Source organism: Hippocampus zosterae, chromosome 2 (genome assembly GCF_025434085.1).
Source record: "Hippocampus zosterae strain Florida chromosome 2, ASM2543408v3, whole genome shotgun sequence".
Taxonomy (NCBI): domain Eukaryota; kingdom Metazoa; phylum Chordata; class Actinopteri; order Syngnathiformes; family Syngnathidae; genus Hippocampus; species Hippocampus zosterae.
In genome coordinates this window covers 9867991-9885980 of record NC_067452.1, presented here as the reverse complement: position 1 = coordinate 9885980, position 17990 = coordinate 9867991, and the positions used below count along the sequence as shown (strand labels likewise).

General features: G+C 42.6%; 1 protein-coding gene across 5 annotated transcripts in view; it reads right to left on the bottom strand.

Moving 5' to 3' along the window:
* The window catches only part of plcg1 (phospholipase C, gamma 1), a 29831-nt gene extending 12180 nt beyond the window's left edge, over positions 1–17651 (bottom strand). The window contains exons 1-17 of one of the 5 annotated variants that reach the window (XM_052056369.1): positions 17394–17651; positions 16210–16500; positions 8081–8233; positions 7801–7894; positions 7673–7720; positions 7073–7157; positions 6866–6949; positions 6471–6493; positions 6312–6381; positions 6130–6231; positions 3360–3478; positions 2844–2929; positions 2406–2526; positions 2027–2195; positions 1661–1783; positions 1331–1432; positions 988–1175 (exon numbers count right to left, since the gene is read on the bottom strand). In XM_052056369.1, the coding sequence (XP_051912329.1) occupies positions 988–1175; positions 1331–1432; positions 1661–1783; positions 2027–2195; positions 2406–2526; positions 2844–2929; positions 3360–3478; positions 6130–6231; positions 6312–6381; positions 6471–6493; positions 6866–6949; positions 7073–7157; positions 7673–7720; positions 7801–7894; positions 8081–8233; positions 16210–16426 (1784 nt within the window). In that variant the 5' untranslated portion in view covers positions 16427–16500; positions 17394–17651. Of the gene's footprint in view, positions 1–987; positions 1176–1330; positions 1433–1660; positions 1784–2026; positions 2196–2405; positions 2527–2843; positions 2930–3359; positions 3479–6129; positions 6232–6311; positions 6401–6470; positions 6494–6861; positions 6950–7072; positions 7158–7414; positions 7721–7800; positions 7895–8080; positions 8234–16209; positions 16524–17393 lie in introns of those variants that run through there. The other 4 variants (XM_052056383.1, XM_052056376.1, XM_052056371.1 and 1 more) reach the window with 4 other exon arrangements.
* Between the last annotated feature and the right edge of the window lie 339 nt (positions 17652–17990).

The following is a 17990-nucleotide window of genomic DNA, read 5'->3' as shown; positions in this document are numbered from 1 at the left end:
CTAGACCTTCAAAAAGTTTTTGGTCAATCGTGACCTGTCCTGGAAAACTCTGACCACATTCATTCAATCCATCACTTTCATTGATTACACCGTTCGTGACACCACGTGTTGTGAGTCAGTGCTTTGACAAAGTCAATGCTCCGAACATGACAACATTAAATCCATGAAATGCACATGTACTAGAATGAATCTGCGTGTCAGTGCAGTCCTCATTTGATGTCCCAAATACAAATTCAAAAAACTACCGTATTTTCACGATCATTCGGCGCACCGTATTGTTGGGCGCAGTCCAAACTGAGCTTCGTAGGCTTTGTAGAATTTATTTTCGGGGGTTCTTAGAAACCCAAACCCGAAGTTGTTTTGCAATAATGCACATAGCCACACTCTATACAGGTGTTGATACCTGCTCGGGGCGTCCCTTTAGCGTCCACTTACACGCCCACCCTTCACTTATTGGCGGATTTCTTCGCCGCATGCCTGTCCTCACTCACGTCTGCCTTTTCTGTCTCTCTCCATATATGTATATATACACGCCCACCCTTCGCTGATTGGCCGACTTCATTGCCGCAGGCCTGTCCACAGTCACGTCCGCCTTTCAGCGTGTTGGCTGTCAGTCAGGTTTTGGAACTCAGGGCATACACAACACGCTCCGCATCATAAGGCGTCCTGTCCATTTTGGAGAAAATTTAAGACTTTTAATGGCGCCTTATAGTCGTGAAAATACGGTATGTTAAATGTAAAATGAAAATATAAATTAATTCAATTTAAATTTAAATTTTATTGTTACAGCTGCCGCTGTTGTGAAAGTGCTATAGAAATCAGCATGTATTGTATTGTATTGTATTGTATTGTATTGTAAAATTGATAAAAAATAACCCAAAATATTTGGTCATTTATTATAGATTAATATGTGTATAATCCTCAATTGTTGGAATTTTAAAATCACGTTTTTCAGAAACTACATAAAATACTCCATGTGGAACATACCAGAAAGACAGTGTGTAATCTCCAACAAAGGTTTCACTCTCTCGAACCAGGAAGGAGCCATCAGGCGCTCCAGTCTCTAGGCAGTATTCTGACAGCAGCCGTTCAGCTATCTGTCGCCCGTCCCGCCCTGCGCCCAATTTTCCGTGGAACCACTTTTCTGTAACATGCTGGTCCATTCCATTGGAAACCTGTCAATTAGCACGTGGTGGGGAGAGTGATAAAACAGCTGAAACCCGTAACGAAAAGATAGAATTTGATGCTGCACATTTCAAGTGTTGCAAAGATCTCGCCTTTGGGACAGCATGGTCCAAGACTGTATTCACGTCAACTGAGACCTACTGACCTCTCTGTGCTCCTCCTCCTCATCATTACCCTGATTACTTGAGGTCTCCTCGGAGTAGTAGATCTTACTGCTGGTCAGGACAAAGAAATGCGGATACCACTCCTGCGGCAAGAGGGACAGGATATGAGGAGGCAGAATGCGTGAGCTACATTAATTATTTAGAACATCCATGTGTTGCACAGAAATGTGACCATCAGGAAAAGCAGTTCAAAGATATTTTGTTCTAAGCAGGGTACAGTTACACAATATCAAAAACACACAGTGAACAGACTTTACAAACGTATCCCAGAAGATGCATGTTAAGCTTAATACTGTTCCAAAGACAGTTACATGATTGATCGGGTCCTCCAAATATAGGATTCCATTTTTGATGGAGTTGCTGATGTCATTCTCAGAGTAGGGAGTAGAGGTGGACACCTCCTCATAGGCGCTGCCCTCGGCAAGCTTCTTATGCTGCCACATGGAAAATGAGAGAAGTGAGAGTGAAGATGAAAAATTCTTTTGTATTTGCAACAATATCGCAATTTTGAAACCGATGCAATTTTCAAGTATGAAAACATGATTACATGACTCGTGCAAATGAGAAAATACAGCAGAGGCCGCAGTCAATTAGCTACAATACATGGCGCAAACATGAAAGAGGCAGCTCAGTGTGTACAAAGCTGATTTTAAAAAAAATAACATGGCAAGCTCAACCTTGATGAGGATCTTCTTCTTGAGCTGGTTGGGTGAGGGTAGGCCATCCGCTGCGATATCCACCGCTTTGGTCAGCAACATGTCTCCAAACAGTTTCTTAAAGCAAGTGGCCATGTTCCTCTGCTGGACAATACTGCAGTGGTCCTCAATGGACAGGATTATGGGAAAGCTGTGGGAGAGATCAGACCGAAAGTCGCAACTTCCCTTTTCACTGCACTTAGGTGCCATTTCTTATCTTATTTTCTCACACCGTACAATTTCCTCAAGTCGCATTGTTTCTACACACTTTAGGTGCGCAACCCGTTTATCTTTGTCATACATCACCGGGGATGCCAAGAGCAAGACACTGAAGAGAGGCTGACAGTCTCTGTGAACTCACTCTGACGTAACAAATGCGTGCTCTTTGATGGTGGTCAACACATCACAGAACTTGATCTTTGTTGTGAGGGTGTGCCCATGGTAGATGACTGGCATTGCCTCTGGGCCATCCCAACAATCCACTACAACAACAAAAGACAGTAAGCTACTACACTGAAACAATAACACAGAGCAACACATAGAACTTGAATCTCAACTTGCAACAGTCGTTTGCAGTCACTGTGTGACATACCTGTATGTTCCATTTTGTATGACACAAGGAAACACTTTTATGGCATTCAAAGAAAACCAGCTTGACCAGTTCATGTATATGTTGATGTACACTAGTTAGGAAATAATAATAATACATTTCATTTATAACTGCTCTGTGCATGTGTGTGTGTGTACGCACGCATGGGTGTGGCAGGTTCATGTAGTAGTCGAAACGGTGTTTACTCACATTCAATACAGCGACAACCCATCCTGAGACAGCGTGCATACGCCTCCAGAGACGACTCACTGGAAAACTGGTCTCCTGTCAGGTACCTACAAATAAGCATGTGAAGAGTCATAGCATGCATACCTCTTTCACTCTGAAGCATTCAACGCTAATCACACTGGCATCGCTCACACACAAAGGCCATGCTTCCGTTTCTCTTTTATTGACCAGTGCAAACATGCAGACTCAAATCAAAGCAACATCGGAAGCTGTCATTCTGCTCTTTCAAAGAGGACAGTTTGGCTATCAGCAGAGGAAGTTCACATTCGAACAGTTTTTCATACATTTTTCAATAGAAGGAAAACATGTAATTCCCTGACAAAATGAAGGCCCTCTCACATTCTGGAAATGGTTTGCTGAATAATCCACTTGTATCTAATTGGTGATGTCAGTTCAAAAGCATGGAAGTTTCCCAACAAGATGCCAACTAAAGTGTACTCAAAACCCAACAGCAGGTGTAGACAGGAACAAGCTTACGTGTTGTGGGAAGAAGAGATCCAGTAATGGGACAAAGGGTTGTTCATATTTTCTGGACATACTTGGTCCAAGGAGGAATCCCAGATGGTGTTCTCTTTGGAGAATAAGTACGTCAGGAACTAGACATGAGAGACCAAAAGATAAGATAAGATATCCTTTATTCGTCCCACACTGGGGAAATTTACAGCCTCCAGCAGCAAGAATGTATGTAGAAAGAAGAGAGAAGAGAAAAAAAAAACAACAACAAACATCTTTCAATTAAATGCAATATGAACACAAAATGGATAAATCGCAGTACTATTTACAATTTCCTTCACATCATTTAATTATTATTATTATTAAGCAACAACAACATTTTACTCATCAAGTATGATTCTGTTCAAAAAAGACAGCAGACTCAATAAGACTCCGCTACACATAACTACCGTATTTTCACGACCATAAGGCAGGCACCTGATAATGCGGTGCGCCTTGTGTGTGCACCAACTTCCAAAATCTGTGAATGTAAATGTGTGACTTTGATGAGCGCTCCGCTTGACTGAGTGATGTTGTGCCGACACGATGAGAGTATAGAGGAAAGGTGGCCGTGATCAGGACAGCATGCGGATGTTAAAGGGGGAAGGGTGCGCTTCAGAGGATGCTAAAGGCACACCCCCAGTAGGTATAGTGTCTAGTGCTTGAATGTGCATTGTGAAAAGAGTATCAGTTTTGCTAAAGACCCCCGAAAATGGCACCTATGAAGAGACACGCTTACGAAGCACCGATTAAACTGCAAGCTATCAGTTACGCGGAGGAACATGGGAATGGAGCAGCCGCGAGAGAATTCAAGCTCAACGAATCCATGGTGCTTTGTGCTTTCGTTTTATAAAACAAGGCAAGGGCTGCAGCAATATCTGACGGATTACAAATGGAAGGCTGGCTGGCAATCTTCCGCTCCTGCTGCAGCAAAAAGATTGCCGACAAACACATCCAGCTCAACCATATAAACAAAGTTTGATTGATTGAATGATAACATCAACATGGATGAGGTGTCACTCACTTTCGACATCGCAGTGAACCACACTGCAAAGAAGGGGACCGGCACGGTAGCAATACACACAACGGGGCACAAGACATCCGTTTTTACTGTTGTGCTTGGTTGCTATGGTAATGGACAGAAACTGCCACCCAGGGTGATTTTTAAGAAGAAGACGCTACAAAAAGAAAAGTTTATAGTTGTAGTCATTTTTAAGGCTAATCAAAAGGGCTGGATAGATGAGGAGAAAATGAGAGAGTGGCTGAGTGAGGTGGACGCAAAGAGATCGGATGTTTCCCCCCCACCCCCAATCGTAACCATCCCTGCTGATTTGTGACTCGAAGTGCGCCCATCTCACAGCCATTGTGAAAAACCGAGTGCAGCAAATGAACTCTCTGAGCTTGCCATCATTCCAGGAGACTTGAAAAACGAACTCCAACCGTTGTACATTAGTGTATGCATGCCGTTCAAAGTGAAGTTGTGAGTGCCGTGGGAGCGAAGGCGAACACAGCTTTACTAAGACTGCAAGGCAGCGCCGGGAGAGTTCTGCCACAATTTGTGAATGAATTGTGGATGCTTGGGCTAACGAGTCTGCTTGCACTGTTGTTCAAGCTTTCACAAATCCCGGCGACATTTCTGACAAGCTGCACGGCAACGAGACTGACCGACAATAACGAAAGTGAGCCTGGCGGGTTTGATGGAAAACTTGCCCAACTGTTCATTTCGGACACAGACGATGAGGACTTTGATGTATTTGTACATGTGGAATGATTTAAAAAATATCATGAGTACATTGTTAGATACTTCAATGAAGTTCAACCGAACTCAGTTTTTGCTCCCGCTGTCTTACGCCAGAGTGCATGCATGCATGCTTATTTTTTAAACTAGTGTAAGTTTTACCGTACCTGCGTCCAATAATAGAGTCTGCCTTATGTATGTGTTAAATACAGAAAGAGCACCCCTAACTGAGACTGCACCTTTTAATCCGTTATTCATTCATAGAAATGTCAACAGAATTACATAAAACTGAGGTACAAATCAACAAAACTGCATCATGTTTGATATGTCGCTGGCGTTGAGCCGAAACAGCCTATGTCACAATTACATAAATGTTATATTTTTGCACAAATCTATATTGGTCAGTCCACGTGTGGGTGTTTACAAATGATTGAATATTGATTATTGAATATTAAGTGTTGAGCAAACTTGTTTTATGAGGTCTCCTGAAAAGCGATGATTTTGGAGATGCCAGGATTCCACCCAACGCCACTGGTATGCAAAAACGAGCAAATGTTTCCTTTGCTGAACATTGAAAAAATAAAATAAAGTGAAGCAACATACGCCATGTTTAAGTAGTTCCCAGCCGTTTTAAGTCATTTTAAGTGAATTATGACCTCCTGCAAATTGAGACGGTACAAACTCTGACAAGCTGATTTGCATAAGTGCTCTCAATTGTCTGCTGTGTTTACTTAATCACCGCTTCATGGCAACCACAGAGTGCATCCGGCACTTTCTGCATACACTCACATGACACCGCAGCCAACCTTTTCTAATTGTGTAAGAGGTGTTTAAGGCCAACATCGAGCTTTCTTGTGTCAAGTACTGAACACCATCTACCTTAACAAACAAGTCTGGGAATTTGGAGAAGTGGGGTGCGTGGAAAACTTTCCAAACTCATTTGACTACAATTTCACATTTTACGAGCAGGCAGCAAAAAGCCCCTGCAATAATATTGGGACTGTAAAACATGTGTACCTCATCTTGGAGGAAATAAGGCTGTTCCACTTCCCGGAGAGGGTCTTTCAGGTAGCCAAACATAAATTCCTGAACCTTGCTGCCATCTGTGGCCCACATATCCTGCATTTACATGAAGTGCATAAAAACACAGATATTCACGCATTAGGGGAAGCCAATCTGCAATAAACCAGAGATATTACCTTTTGAGAATCCAGAAGGAAGCTCTTAAAGTCCTCAAGGGAGATCCTCTGTTCTGGTCTATCAATGAACCTGGCAGAGGGAGTAATGCCTCAGTTAGCACGCATATTGGATGTGGCTGAGGAGGCCTATTTTATTTATTTGTTTTAGTTTTGGCCTACCTCTGCAAAAATGGGAGATCAAGCTGAAGGAAAGAGAGAACAATGTCATTTTAAATGGAGGAGCGAGGATGAGCACAAACTTGTGTCGTGTGAGGATGGTTAGTCATGGCAGGCACTGAGGTCATCCATTTATTTGAAATATACCCCAGCCTGCCTCCTCTTCATCTGTAGGCATGTGTTTATTTGCGTCCTAATGGCCTTCCCCAGAAGGGCTTGAGAGTTTTTAACCGGATTGTATTGATCTTGGTGCCATTTGAGAACAGACAGATGGGGGAGGAAACATGCCTGGGAAATGGCATCGGACTGCGGGGGTTGATGGTTGAGGGGATGCGCAAACTCAGACAGACTTGTCTGTGAACAGTGGACACATTACAAGATGCATCGTATAAACTTACGTTCTTCTGAGCATCAAACATGAGGTTGCGATAAAGTTGTGAAAACTGGCTAAAGGACACTTCTCCATTCCTCCACTCAGAGTCCTTGGAGAAAAAAAATGACAAAGAAGAGCAGTCATCTTTCGCTTCAAGTGTCAGTCCCAATACTAAAGCCACCAGAGTAAGCATCAGAAGAGCAAGCCAGAGTGTCAAGTAGTGTGAAGTTACCGGAAGCTTCTCTCGGAGGAACCTCATGTTGGGTACCCTGTAGTTGACCTGGCTCAGCATGTTCTTTAGATCCTTACAGGATATCCTGAACATGAGGACATGCTTGGTTGAATTTTGTTTTTGTTTTAAACACAAATATGAAGATGCGCGTTAATGTCCTATCAACAGCATTGTTTGGCCAAGAAGGAAGAAAAACCCCTGCAGCCCCAAAGTGACTTGCTCTGTTGTCTAGGACAGACTAACATCTCTGTGTATCTCCTCGAGTCCTGCATGGACTGTTTCCTGCGACAGGAAAAGTTGCTGGTATGTGGCTGAGAGGTTAATTCCTTCAATGCATCTCACCAACACTCAAGGCTGCTGTAGCTCATGAACTTGATCGCCGTTTTCACAGGAGGTAGGGACCAGGCCAACCCGAGAAAAGTGAAAATCAGCATATAACTGACACCCATGGAATTGGTGTGTGTCTATGTGTGCGTTTGAATTTGAGTTTGTGTGGGGTTCAACATTTTTCAAACACCCAACCTCCCTACGCCCAATTCTGCAAATCCACAGGTGCAAGTATGTGGGTGATGAGCGTGAAACTTGATTTAAACAACTTACCGATCCTCTCTGTTGCGGTCAACGGCATAGAACTGTTTCCGTAACCACCTAATTCGAAACATTAAAGACATTAAAAGCCCGACAGTGAAATCCAAGACACGATAAATGTCCACCATGTACTTCCTTACCTCTCTATTTGAAGTGGTGTTGGGGATTTCAACGTGTCTGCTACAAGCCAGTTCAACCCCTTCACCCACATGGTCATCTCCTCATCCGACGTTGCTATTAGGTTCATGAGCAATATATATATATATGTTATATATATTATATATAGATATAGATATAGATATAGATATAGATATATAGATATATATATAGATATATAGGGAGGGGGGGTAAGAACACAATAACAACACGCCATTCACGATGCTGTAATGCTTTTGCAGTCAAACATCTTCAAATGCATACCTGCGAGGCTGAGTGATTTAAGGCGAAACTCTGTCCCATACAGAATGACAAAGCAGTGCGCTTGATCCAGCCTGGCTGTAGAGTCCTCCATATACCGCTCAAAGTCCCGGGACTTCTGCCCGGGTCGGATCTCTTTGATTTCTCGGATGTCAACTGTTGATACGGCACACGGATGTCATGACACGACATAAGTGTTGAGAAAACAGGTGAGTCCACAAAACAAGGGCAAACTAGCTGCAGAGCTTGCAAAAAAACATTTCCGGAAAAAAACACAATCAAAATGGCAAATTAATGAAAAGAGGGAGAGATGTATGTGGACCGTCGTAGAGTTACGCGTGAATATCACAACAAAAATAATCAACTGGTGTACACTAGGCAAAAGACTTTGGCAAAAGCAAGCAATAAATAAATACATATTAATAAGCAAATCAAACAAACAACACCACTCAACACAATACAGTATTGGCATCGAATGTACCACTCCCAACCAGGGAGAAGTTAATTATTGATCCACTCGTCAACTACAGTTAAATGCTGTGTGGGGTTTGTGACCGGCATTCAAGTCAAACTTTTGCCACTGAAGAAACTGCTAATTGAGGTTAGTGTTTCAGTTCTAGCACCCAGTGTTGCAATATAAAAGCTAACTAAGCTAAGGTTCTGACTGCTCTTACCAAGTTCAAATATGATCAAGCTTATACACTCACTGAGCTTGAGAGATTAAAGACACATGATTTTTGGAGCCTGCCTCTTGTTAATGAGCACACACAAAGTTTACGTGTGGGCTGAGGAGTCTCGAAGGCCTTGGCAATGAGGGGACTCTCTAACTAACACACATGCACGCACACACACAGTCATGTTTTTTTTTCAGCTCCTGCCACTCTTCCTGCTCCTCCACCACACTTCCTGTGCTTTTGTCGCCTACACACCACATCTGCTTGTTTTAAGGTGTACATGCTCTTTTCTGACACCCCACTCCGCCCTCCTCCCCCAAAGAAAAAAAAACAGACTATGAATTTCACCAAGCTAAAACGCGGTAAATAGCATATAGGCTTGACCTGTATAGTGCTGTTCTATCTTTTTTTAAAACTTTTACACTTACAACTTGTTCAACCACTGACAGTGTTTACCGGTAATTGTCATGAGCATTGTTTTGTCATGATAAGTAACAAAGCATTCATTTACAACTGTTCCACCTTACTCCCTCATTCCGTGGACCAAGCCGAGTTCACCAATTTGTGCTGACAGACTTGCATGAAAACCAGGACAGGTTGACTTGTATCAGTCCTTTGTGTCCAACTTTGTGGTACCGACTTGAGCAGATGCCGGAAACAAGGAGGTAGCCAGCGGTATAAACCTCATTAAAGGAGATGAGAGGATGTACCCTGCAGCACACTCCCACGCTTCCTTCATCGCTCCATTGTGTCTTCCACAAGCACTTCTTAAGTACACAAACTAAATGTTCATGAACATTTCTTTACAACCATCCATCCATCAATTTTCTACAGTACTTGTCATCATTAGGGTACAGTCTAATTTTAAGTTATAATCATAACATTTTAGTATTTCGTGGGCTCAGTTGCAGATATTTACAGACTACATTGAAGTAAAATGTATTTGAGAGAGACTTAAATCAAGGTGAAAGGAATTGTTTTTGTGTTTCTAAACAACATTTTGTTGTAATAAAAGCATTTTTGTCACGACTGCAATATGTTTGTGCAGTGAACCTTTATATATCTCACCGTCTTGACTTTGGCCCCTTGTCTTCTTATCTAGGGCAAACAGTCTCAAATCTGGATTTTAAGTTGGAACGGCAAATCGGTGCTGTTTTTAAATCCATCTTTTTTTTTTACCCTTTAACTGGCTGCTTGTACATTTTAAAATTCAATTCAAGATTATTTGTCTTGAAATCTCGAAATCAGAGGGTCTCAACTCCAGTCCTCGAGGACTGCATGTTTTTCCATTGTCTCCTGCTGAAAGTTGAAACACGCCTAATTAAAATAATCATGATTATTAGCAGGCTCCTGCAGAGCTTGGTTGTGATGATTATTATTATTACGTTGACTGCTTTTGTTATTAATTTATGATTTTAACTGTCTTTGTTTTTATATGTCTGGGTTTTACAAGATGTGCAGTCTATTGTAAGCAGATGTGTTACTTTTTAAGATGCTCTATGAATAAAGTTGAGTTGATATTTAATGACACCGAGTCTCAGTACTTGATATCAGTGGCAGTGGTACATCCCTAGTACTGTACGTTCAGAAGATCACAGTTTTTTTGAACAAAGTGTCAGAATCAGTATGACATTTTTCTTAATTCAGTCAAAAAATGTTGATTCAAAGAAATTCTGAGACTTCTGGTTGAAGATGCCGCCGGGATTATTCAGGCAGTAGATGTAAAACGAGTTTTGATCAAAGCTCTGCAATACAGCTGAAATACTAATTATTATTTTGTGTGCAACCAAAAGGCAGCAGTGAAAGACAACATAAAAGTCATACCGCATCTGTGAAAGCAACAGTGGTTGTTTCAGTGTGAACTTGCACCTTCTCTGATCCAACCTGGTGGTTCAGGGAAGAATTACTATTGCGTACGAAAGCATTTCCTTCACATGCTGGAAACAAAGGTATTTGCATACACCAGACATCTCAAGACAGATATTGAATTATTCACCCCAGTGTTTCATGTGCCTCCACTTCGGAACTGTTTCCAGATTACATCATACATATGAAGTGCTCAAGGAAAAATTGTGCCTCTTTACAGCAGATAAAGACAAAGCAGGTCAGACTGGTGACGGCCAGCTCAGCAGGTGATTCCCTCAATATTTACATAGTCACACCCTCTGATCAAAGTTACATTTGGCATGCACATGACTCCCAAATCCCCTTTCTGAGCCATCACTTTATCATGGTGCAGGGGTTTGTTTGTCCCAATGATCTTAAGAGCTAAATTCTCAGAGGTTATGTATGTCCATGGCAGGGTCACCCGTAGAAAAGCGAACCCAAGTAAGAGTAGGTAGAGTTAATAGAGATAGAAACAGAATAAAGACTCTGTTTTCCCCTTCCCTCCGGGGCCAAGCCTGGAAGTGGGTCTCAATGGGAGGCACCTGGTGGGCCGGCCTGCACCAAGGGCTCACCACCTGTGGTAGGGGCCCCAAGGGGTTGGGTGTGAGGTGATGTGGGCTGTAGCGGAAGGCAGGGGCCTTGGAATCTGATCACCAGCTACAGAAAGTGGTTCTAGGGATGTAGGTGTAGAACCTGAGGTGTGCAAGGTAGAGAATTTTTAAGTACTTTTCGTCAGGCTGACCTCCATACACAGCTTGGGCTATGGTACTAATCCTCTTGAGGGAGGAGGAACTGACTCAGGATGAGAGGCGCCGAGCAGGTGTGGGCATACTTATTGCCCACCGACTACGCATGTACATTGGGGTTCACCCCGGTGGACAAAGAAGGTAGCCTCCGTCTGCCTTCGGGTATGGGGGGTCCTGACATAACTACCCTTTCTCCACTGCATTTTCAAACAGGGTAAAATATTTCTGTTGTAACCAAACACGCCTGATTCATTGAAAAAATATGAAGCTGATTTAGAGAACGTAACAATAATGCTAGTGTTCAACTGTAATTGTAAAAAACGGAACTATTGGTTTTGATCGATGGTGGTTGGATACATTCACCTGGCTCAGACGTACTAAGGAAGGCATGCTTTCAGCCTGCTCGTCTCCAGTTCGTCAAACATTATACACACGCAGTCGCGCTGCTGCGTCCTCTGCAATACATCTGTTCATGCATGCAAATAATACAACGGATAATTTTAACAAGCGATCGCGGTCATGCGCAGATTATAGTCCAAAAACAGAAAATGTATAACGTAAAAATGACTTTATAATTTATTATTTTATACAATTTGCCGAGGGTCCAGACAGAGGAGGTCGGCGGTCCGGACGTGGATCACGGTCCGCCAGTTGAGGAAGGGGGGGAATTAGAGCCCCGAAACACTTGAATAAGGACAGCAAAAATCACGAACGAATCTAATAAATTCCATCCAAGGAAACCCATATTGATGGTTTAACTCTGGCGCTTTGAGAGGGGCGGGTCTGCCACTGACAGGTAACAGTTAGCGCAACGTATAAAGAGCGGCATCGCATTTAGTTTCAATCACGGTTTGTTGCGTTCGCGATCGGAAGTTTAAATAGCGTGTAAAGCCTTTCTGTAACAGTGGTACCTTTTATTTAGTTATTTTTGCACAGTCGTCACGTTTGTGCGGTCGCACTAAAATGTTTGAACCAAGTAATTTGCGTCACAGCTGGAGTCAATAATGTCGGCAGTTCACTTCTGGGTTTGGCCGTTGTGATTTGGAGTCCTTTTGCTCGATTCTAGTAATGTTTGCTGAATACTTTCTCATGTTTGGAATAATGAATATTGATAATACATAGTTTAAAATTATGGTTGATTGAATTAATTTTTATGATTATTGTGAATTTGAAGGTATTAAATTATTTAATGTAGTATTAGTGGGAGTGGTAATAATAGTAGTACTCAGAGAATGTTTAGAGATCAGCCATCTCGTTACCTCTGCGTCCCGCGTCCTAGACGCATAATTTTCCCAAAGGACGCACATTTCCAAACAATGTGCGTTTTTGGGACGCAAGGAAATTTCTCAGTCAAAACAAATAAACAAAAAAACTACGGCAAGCCTGAGGATTTCACAGTAACAATCGTTACGGGTAGCGTGTCGTTTCCGTGTTTTTCACGGTACCGAAAAATAGTTTAATTATAAAAGTCACCGCACTTGAATTGACTGTGTGATCCACGCGATTTCACTGCGCCTGTATGTGTGTTTGTGATGTGGTATGGTGTGTGAGTGTCTTTCTTCTAATTTACTTTCGTTTTGTTTTGTTTTCAGTGTTGGGGGGGGGGGGGGGGGGGGTTCACAACAGATGACGTTATGTGCGCATGCGGGTTGTTATTTTAGTCCGCAAACTGAGGAATCGCGCGGATGAAAGTTTGAGATGGCGGCGAAAAAAACTCCCCAAGCTCTACTACTAATTACGATATTTAAGAAATGGGAATGCTCGTCTGATTTTTTTGTATGAATCACGCCCTTTGGACGATGTTTTTTTCAGCCTAAAAAACAAACCTTGGAATTGGTTGGCTGGTCTCTTGATGCAATCGACACATTTTTATCGACGAGAAGAGCAGGCAGTGGGGAGCCTGCTTGCCCCTCGGGACATTTGCTGCCGGGTACACTCTAGATCCACGGAGGAAGTGGAGAATGGTGTGCCTGTCAATACTGTCCGTTGAGGAGGAGGAAGACATCTACATTATCGGCCGCCTGATCGCGGGTATGCTGCAGTTTGGTGTTAGCAGTTTCGCTGCCGGTAAACGTTAAAATTATCACTGAGAGATTACCGCTTTTTCTGCAGCCAGTGATTGACTTCTATGCAAAGTCATTTCTCAACTTGTGTTCCATGCCACGTCATGCCTGTTGAGTGTTGATTTACTTCATATTAAGAAACTAATGCACTAAAACATTCATTCATAAATGTATACCATATGCTTTTATTTTTGTTTTTCTAAGTATAAATAACACGTATGCTGACTGTTCTACTCTTTGAATAAAAACACTTCATTCAAGCGTTAGGGAGTGCAAAGGGTTATGATGGAGGGCTGTTGCAAATCATGAAGACCTACCAAGTGGTATGATAGTATGGTTTTATACATGTCCTCGGCTAGGCCTCAGTTTCAAAATCAGTCCTTGGTCCTTGGCCTTGGCCTCGGAGGCAAAAAGTTAAATGCTTGCTCAGGGAGTTCCAGTTTGTTCACCAATTTAAGTATCTCACAACAATAGCAGCACAATGTAGGAATGTACGTGAACAAGACAGCTCTGGCAGACCTCTCTACCACAAGCTGGTCTAAATCACATCCAACAGCAGAATCAACCATATCTATCTGCCTCTCTCTATCGAGATACATATCCAGATCTCGAGATCAGTGAGATCAGCCTCTGCCATTGAGGTTAAGACACACCCGACTCAACATGTCAATTACCAGTAGTTATAATACGCCCGCTTGGCCATCACTGGCTGGTTCATTTTGTGCACAATTTAAAAAACATACACTTTATACTTATAGTAATTGTATTTACTCTTATTGTATTTTCTTAAATGCCTTGATATACTGATGATGTTAGAGCAAAAATAATTTAAGTACATCCTTTTTAAGTGCAATGATCTTTCAGCTCTCAAGGACATGCGACATTTGCATTGAAAGTAAGTACAATAAAATGTATTAGATCAGGGGTGCTCATTGGGTAGATCCTGATCTACCGGTAGATCTAAGACAGGTCCCAAGTATAGCCGAGGAGTGTCGAAGAGAAAAAAAAAAAACAACCACTTGTGTGTCTTTGTACATGTTAATAATATATATTTTTGTGTTGATGTACACTGCACCCTAATCATCTTATCAGTCTCATTTTCACCAAAAAATATTTACAAATAAAATAAAGCAGGTAAATCTTGAATTTACGGTGGCGCGTAATTACGTCAGCGGAAGTTGTTAGCTCTTAGCAGTCTGCAATTGCAGCTTGTTATCAGAACTGTTGCGCTCTATCTTCTATCGTCATTACTCTCATTCAGAGTTTGCTTCGTGTACAATTCACCGAGGGCACGAGCAAAGAATAGGAATCGAGGAAGGCCCAGGGAAGCACTTTAAAACGGTACGTGTGAGCCACGATAGTTAACAGGCTGCAAAAGTGCGACGCATGCCTCCGTTTCAGGCTGTTTCTCATCAGGGCGCGTGTGTGTGTGTGTGTGTGCGTGTGTGCGTGTGCGTGTGCGTGTGTGTCGGTACGGGTAGATCCCGGGAGGTTAGTTGATCGAAAAGTAGATCTTCGATCCAAAAAGTTTGAGCACCCCTGTATTAGATAAATAAATAAATAATATTTTTTTTTTAAAGACTCGGGCCAAAGGACCAAAACGAATTATTAAAAATATCCCTTACAGTAGCTACACTTCAATGAGCGTCTCACACTTCAATCCAGTTGTACTCGAACAAGTATTAATTACTATTATGACAGTAACCTACACAGTGCAGTGACATGGCATTTGCTATCCATCCATTTTCTGAAACATGCTCACAAGAGTCGTAAGCGTGCAATAGTTCTCATTGGCTGGAGCCTCTCCATTATTGTACATAATACTCTGGCAATACAATTTCACTTTGTGCCAAGGCTAGCCTCAAGTAAAGTTGCACTTAAGCGTGGGGATTCTGAACGTGTTACCAAGTTTCTGTAATTAATCAAATTAGCGATTTCCTGTTTGTTGTAGCTCCAGTCAAACCGTTTTGTACGATGGATCTGGTGTTGGAGATAGAGACGCTCATCAACGGAGGTTTTAGTGGTTGGCCATGACTTTAGCCATAGCCCGCCCGGCTCAGCAGCCCCGCTTTTGTGACTCTTAGCCGCCGAGGCGGCCTGCCAGACCAGATGGCAATCCACAGAGATCCTGCTAACTCGACCGGAATGTTGAAAGTGCGGCAAAAAAGGAAAATTGTGAAGGAAAATTGTAAATAGTACTGCGATTTATCCATTTGTGTTCATATTGTATTTATTTGAAAGATGTTTGTTGTTTTTTTCTCTTTCTCCTTTCTTCTTTCTACATACATTCTTGCTGCTGGAGGCTGTAAATTTCCCCAGTGTGGGACAAATAAAGGATATCTTATCTATTCTTCTCTTAAAAAGCCGTTCAAACTGGTCAATTTGTACTGTCATCCAATGTCAATTAAGTTTATAGCATCCAGTACCGAAAGTAAAAATACAGTTAAAAAGAAAAAGGCCTGTCTCGGTTATCATCCTATTCTGGCATCCAAGCCCTCCGCCATCCACTCGAAACCGCCTTCCTTGATGCAGGGCCACGGCCATCAAGCACCGTCGAGGGAGCCTTGTTTGCAGCTTTCATTCTTGTGAATGGGACCCAGCGATCACGGAAATTTTGATCCCACGTTTCAGTATTTACAATAAATGTTTATTTAGAGCAGAGAAGACTTTTGCATCGTTTCAGTATCGGTTCATGCGGGACTCGGATCAAAGTCAAAATTTTGGTATTGTGACAAAATACAAGTGTACAAATGGGTACTCACTTTCTCCCTCTATTTTGTCTGTACCCCGGGTCCAGATAATGGTCCTCGTCTCCAGCTTGACTTGGAAAGTTCTCCTCTCTGGCCTCTGAGACTTTTTGGAATAAAAAAGTGTCAGCACTGTGCCCAGTTCCAGATCTCTGTAGAGGTTGTTCATCTCTGCGTCGTTGTCCATCCACGTAACGGGCCCATTGGAAAAGAAGCCTGAGGTCCCAGCCATGTTCACTTCCTCTGTTTGTTATCCGTTTCCTTTCAGAACAATATGCTCAGCGCAGGCCTAGTAGACTGAGATACCTACAACAGAAGGAGGAGTAGGCCTGTGAAAAAAAAACAAATTTCAAGTGTGTCAGACCTTTGCTTGCTTTCAAGCACAGTTGACACAGCCAGGAGGAAGGTCCGGAGCTGAATAGTATTCATAACACATAGAGAAGTACATGTCTTATCAGGCAGCATGTAATCAGTTTTCAAGGTCTAATTAAAAAGTAGTTTGGTGCATAGCAAAGCTGGTAATAAAAATAATAATTTGGCTTTAGGTATCACAGGCGACATTTTTCAGAGCTCATCTTTCAGGCAAAATAAACACAAGGATCCATTGTACCGCGACATGATATGTGCAAGTAAGTCAACAGTCTGTTTTAGCCTTTTGCGACCGAATAGTTTTTAAATCTAAAAAACTGAACGGTGTCAAGTGACATTAGGACAAATACACGTAAGATATCAAAGAAAAGAACATCTGGCAGTGAAGCGACCGCGTTTTGAAGCTAACCCAACGTATACAGTAACTTTCTGCTCAACATTTGACCGTACACGTTTCACTTTCAAGTCTTGTGACGGTTCAAACACATTTTTGATATTGGCGACGCGGACACGTTAAAGCGAGACAATATAGTTGGGAGATACACTTGGCTGCGGCTAAAGGAAGAGAGCAGCCGAGTAGGGGAAACAAGCGACGTCGTCTGGACATTTCCTCAGCGTGGAATCGCGGCCGGAGAGAGTGAGCTAGCATGTCGCTGGGCCACGGGCACAGAAATGCTGCTATGTTTCGTTTAAGCCCCTCAAATGGGCTCAGGTAGGAATAGCTACTCTTCCGTGTCTTAACGTGTCTCATTTCATATCTTCGTTGAACAAAAAAGTGGGGTGGGGGGCGCGATGCGGTAGATGCTGTTGCTGCGTTGCGCTGGACTTACCACCGCAATCTCGGCCTGACCGCACATCTCTAACGGATGTCTGTCCCTCTCTCCCGTTTTTTGCCTTTCCTTGTGTTTTTCGTCCGATTTTCCTGGATCTGAGCACCGCCAAGCCTCCAGGGAGGCTCACCAGCTCCCGTCGACAAAACGTCCCGTTTCGCCGTCTCTTTTCTGGCCGTCCATAGAGCTGGACAAGCAGACCGCGAGAGCAGTGCGCAACTGTGCTCTTTGCTCAAGTCACCAAGTGGCAGCCCACTTGATTCTTCTCATTGCGACCACTAGTAGCGTCAAAATACAAATAAAACTGGGCTTTTCCGGTGAAACCTTTCACAGTAAAAGTACTGCCAGCCGATGAGTCATTTTCATGTGATCAATAACGACAAATACCAATTTTTAAGAAGCAGACATGAACAGCTTTATAAAAATGATATGAGTTGTACAATTCACATGCCCTTCAACAGTAATTGTTGAAGTTTTGTAGGTGGAATTACTTTCTTGATATACAGCTTCAGCTGCTCAACAGTCTGGGGTCTCCGTTGTCATATACTGTATTACGTTTCATAGTGACAGGTTTCCACTGCAGGCAGGCCATGTTTG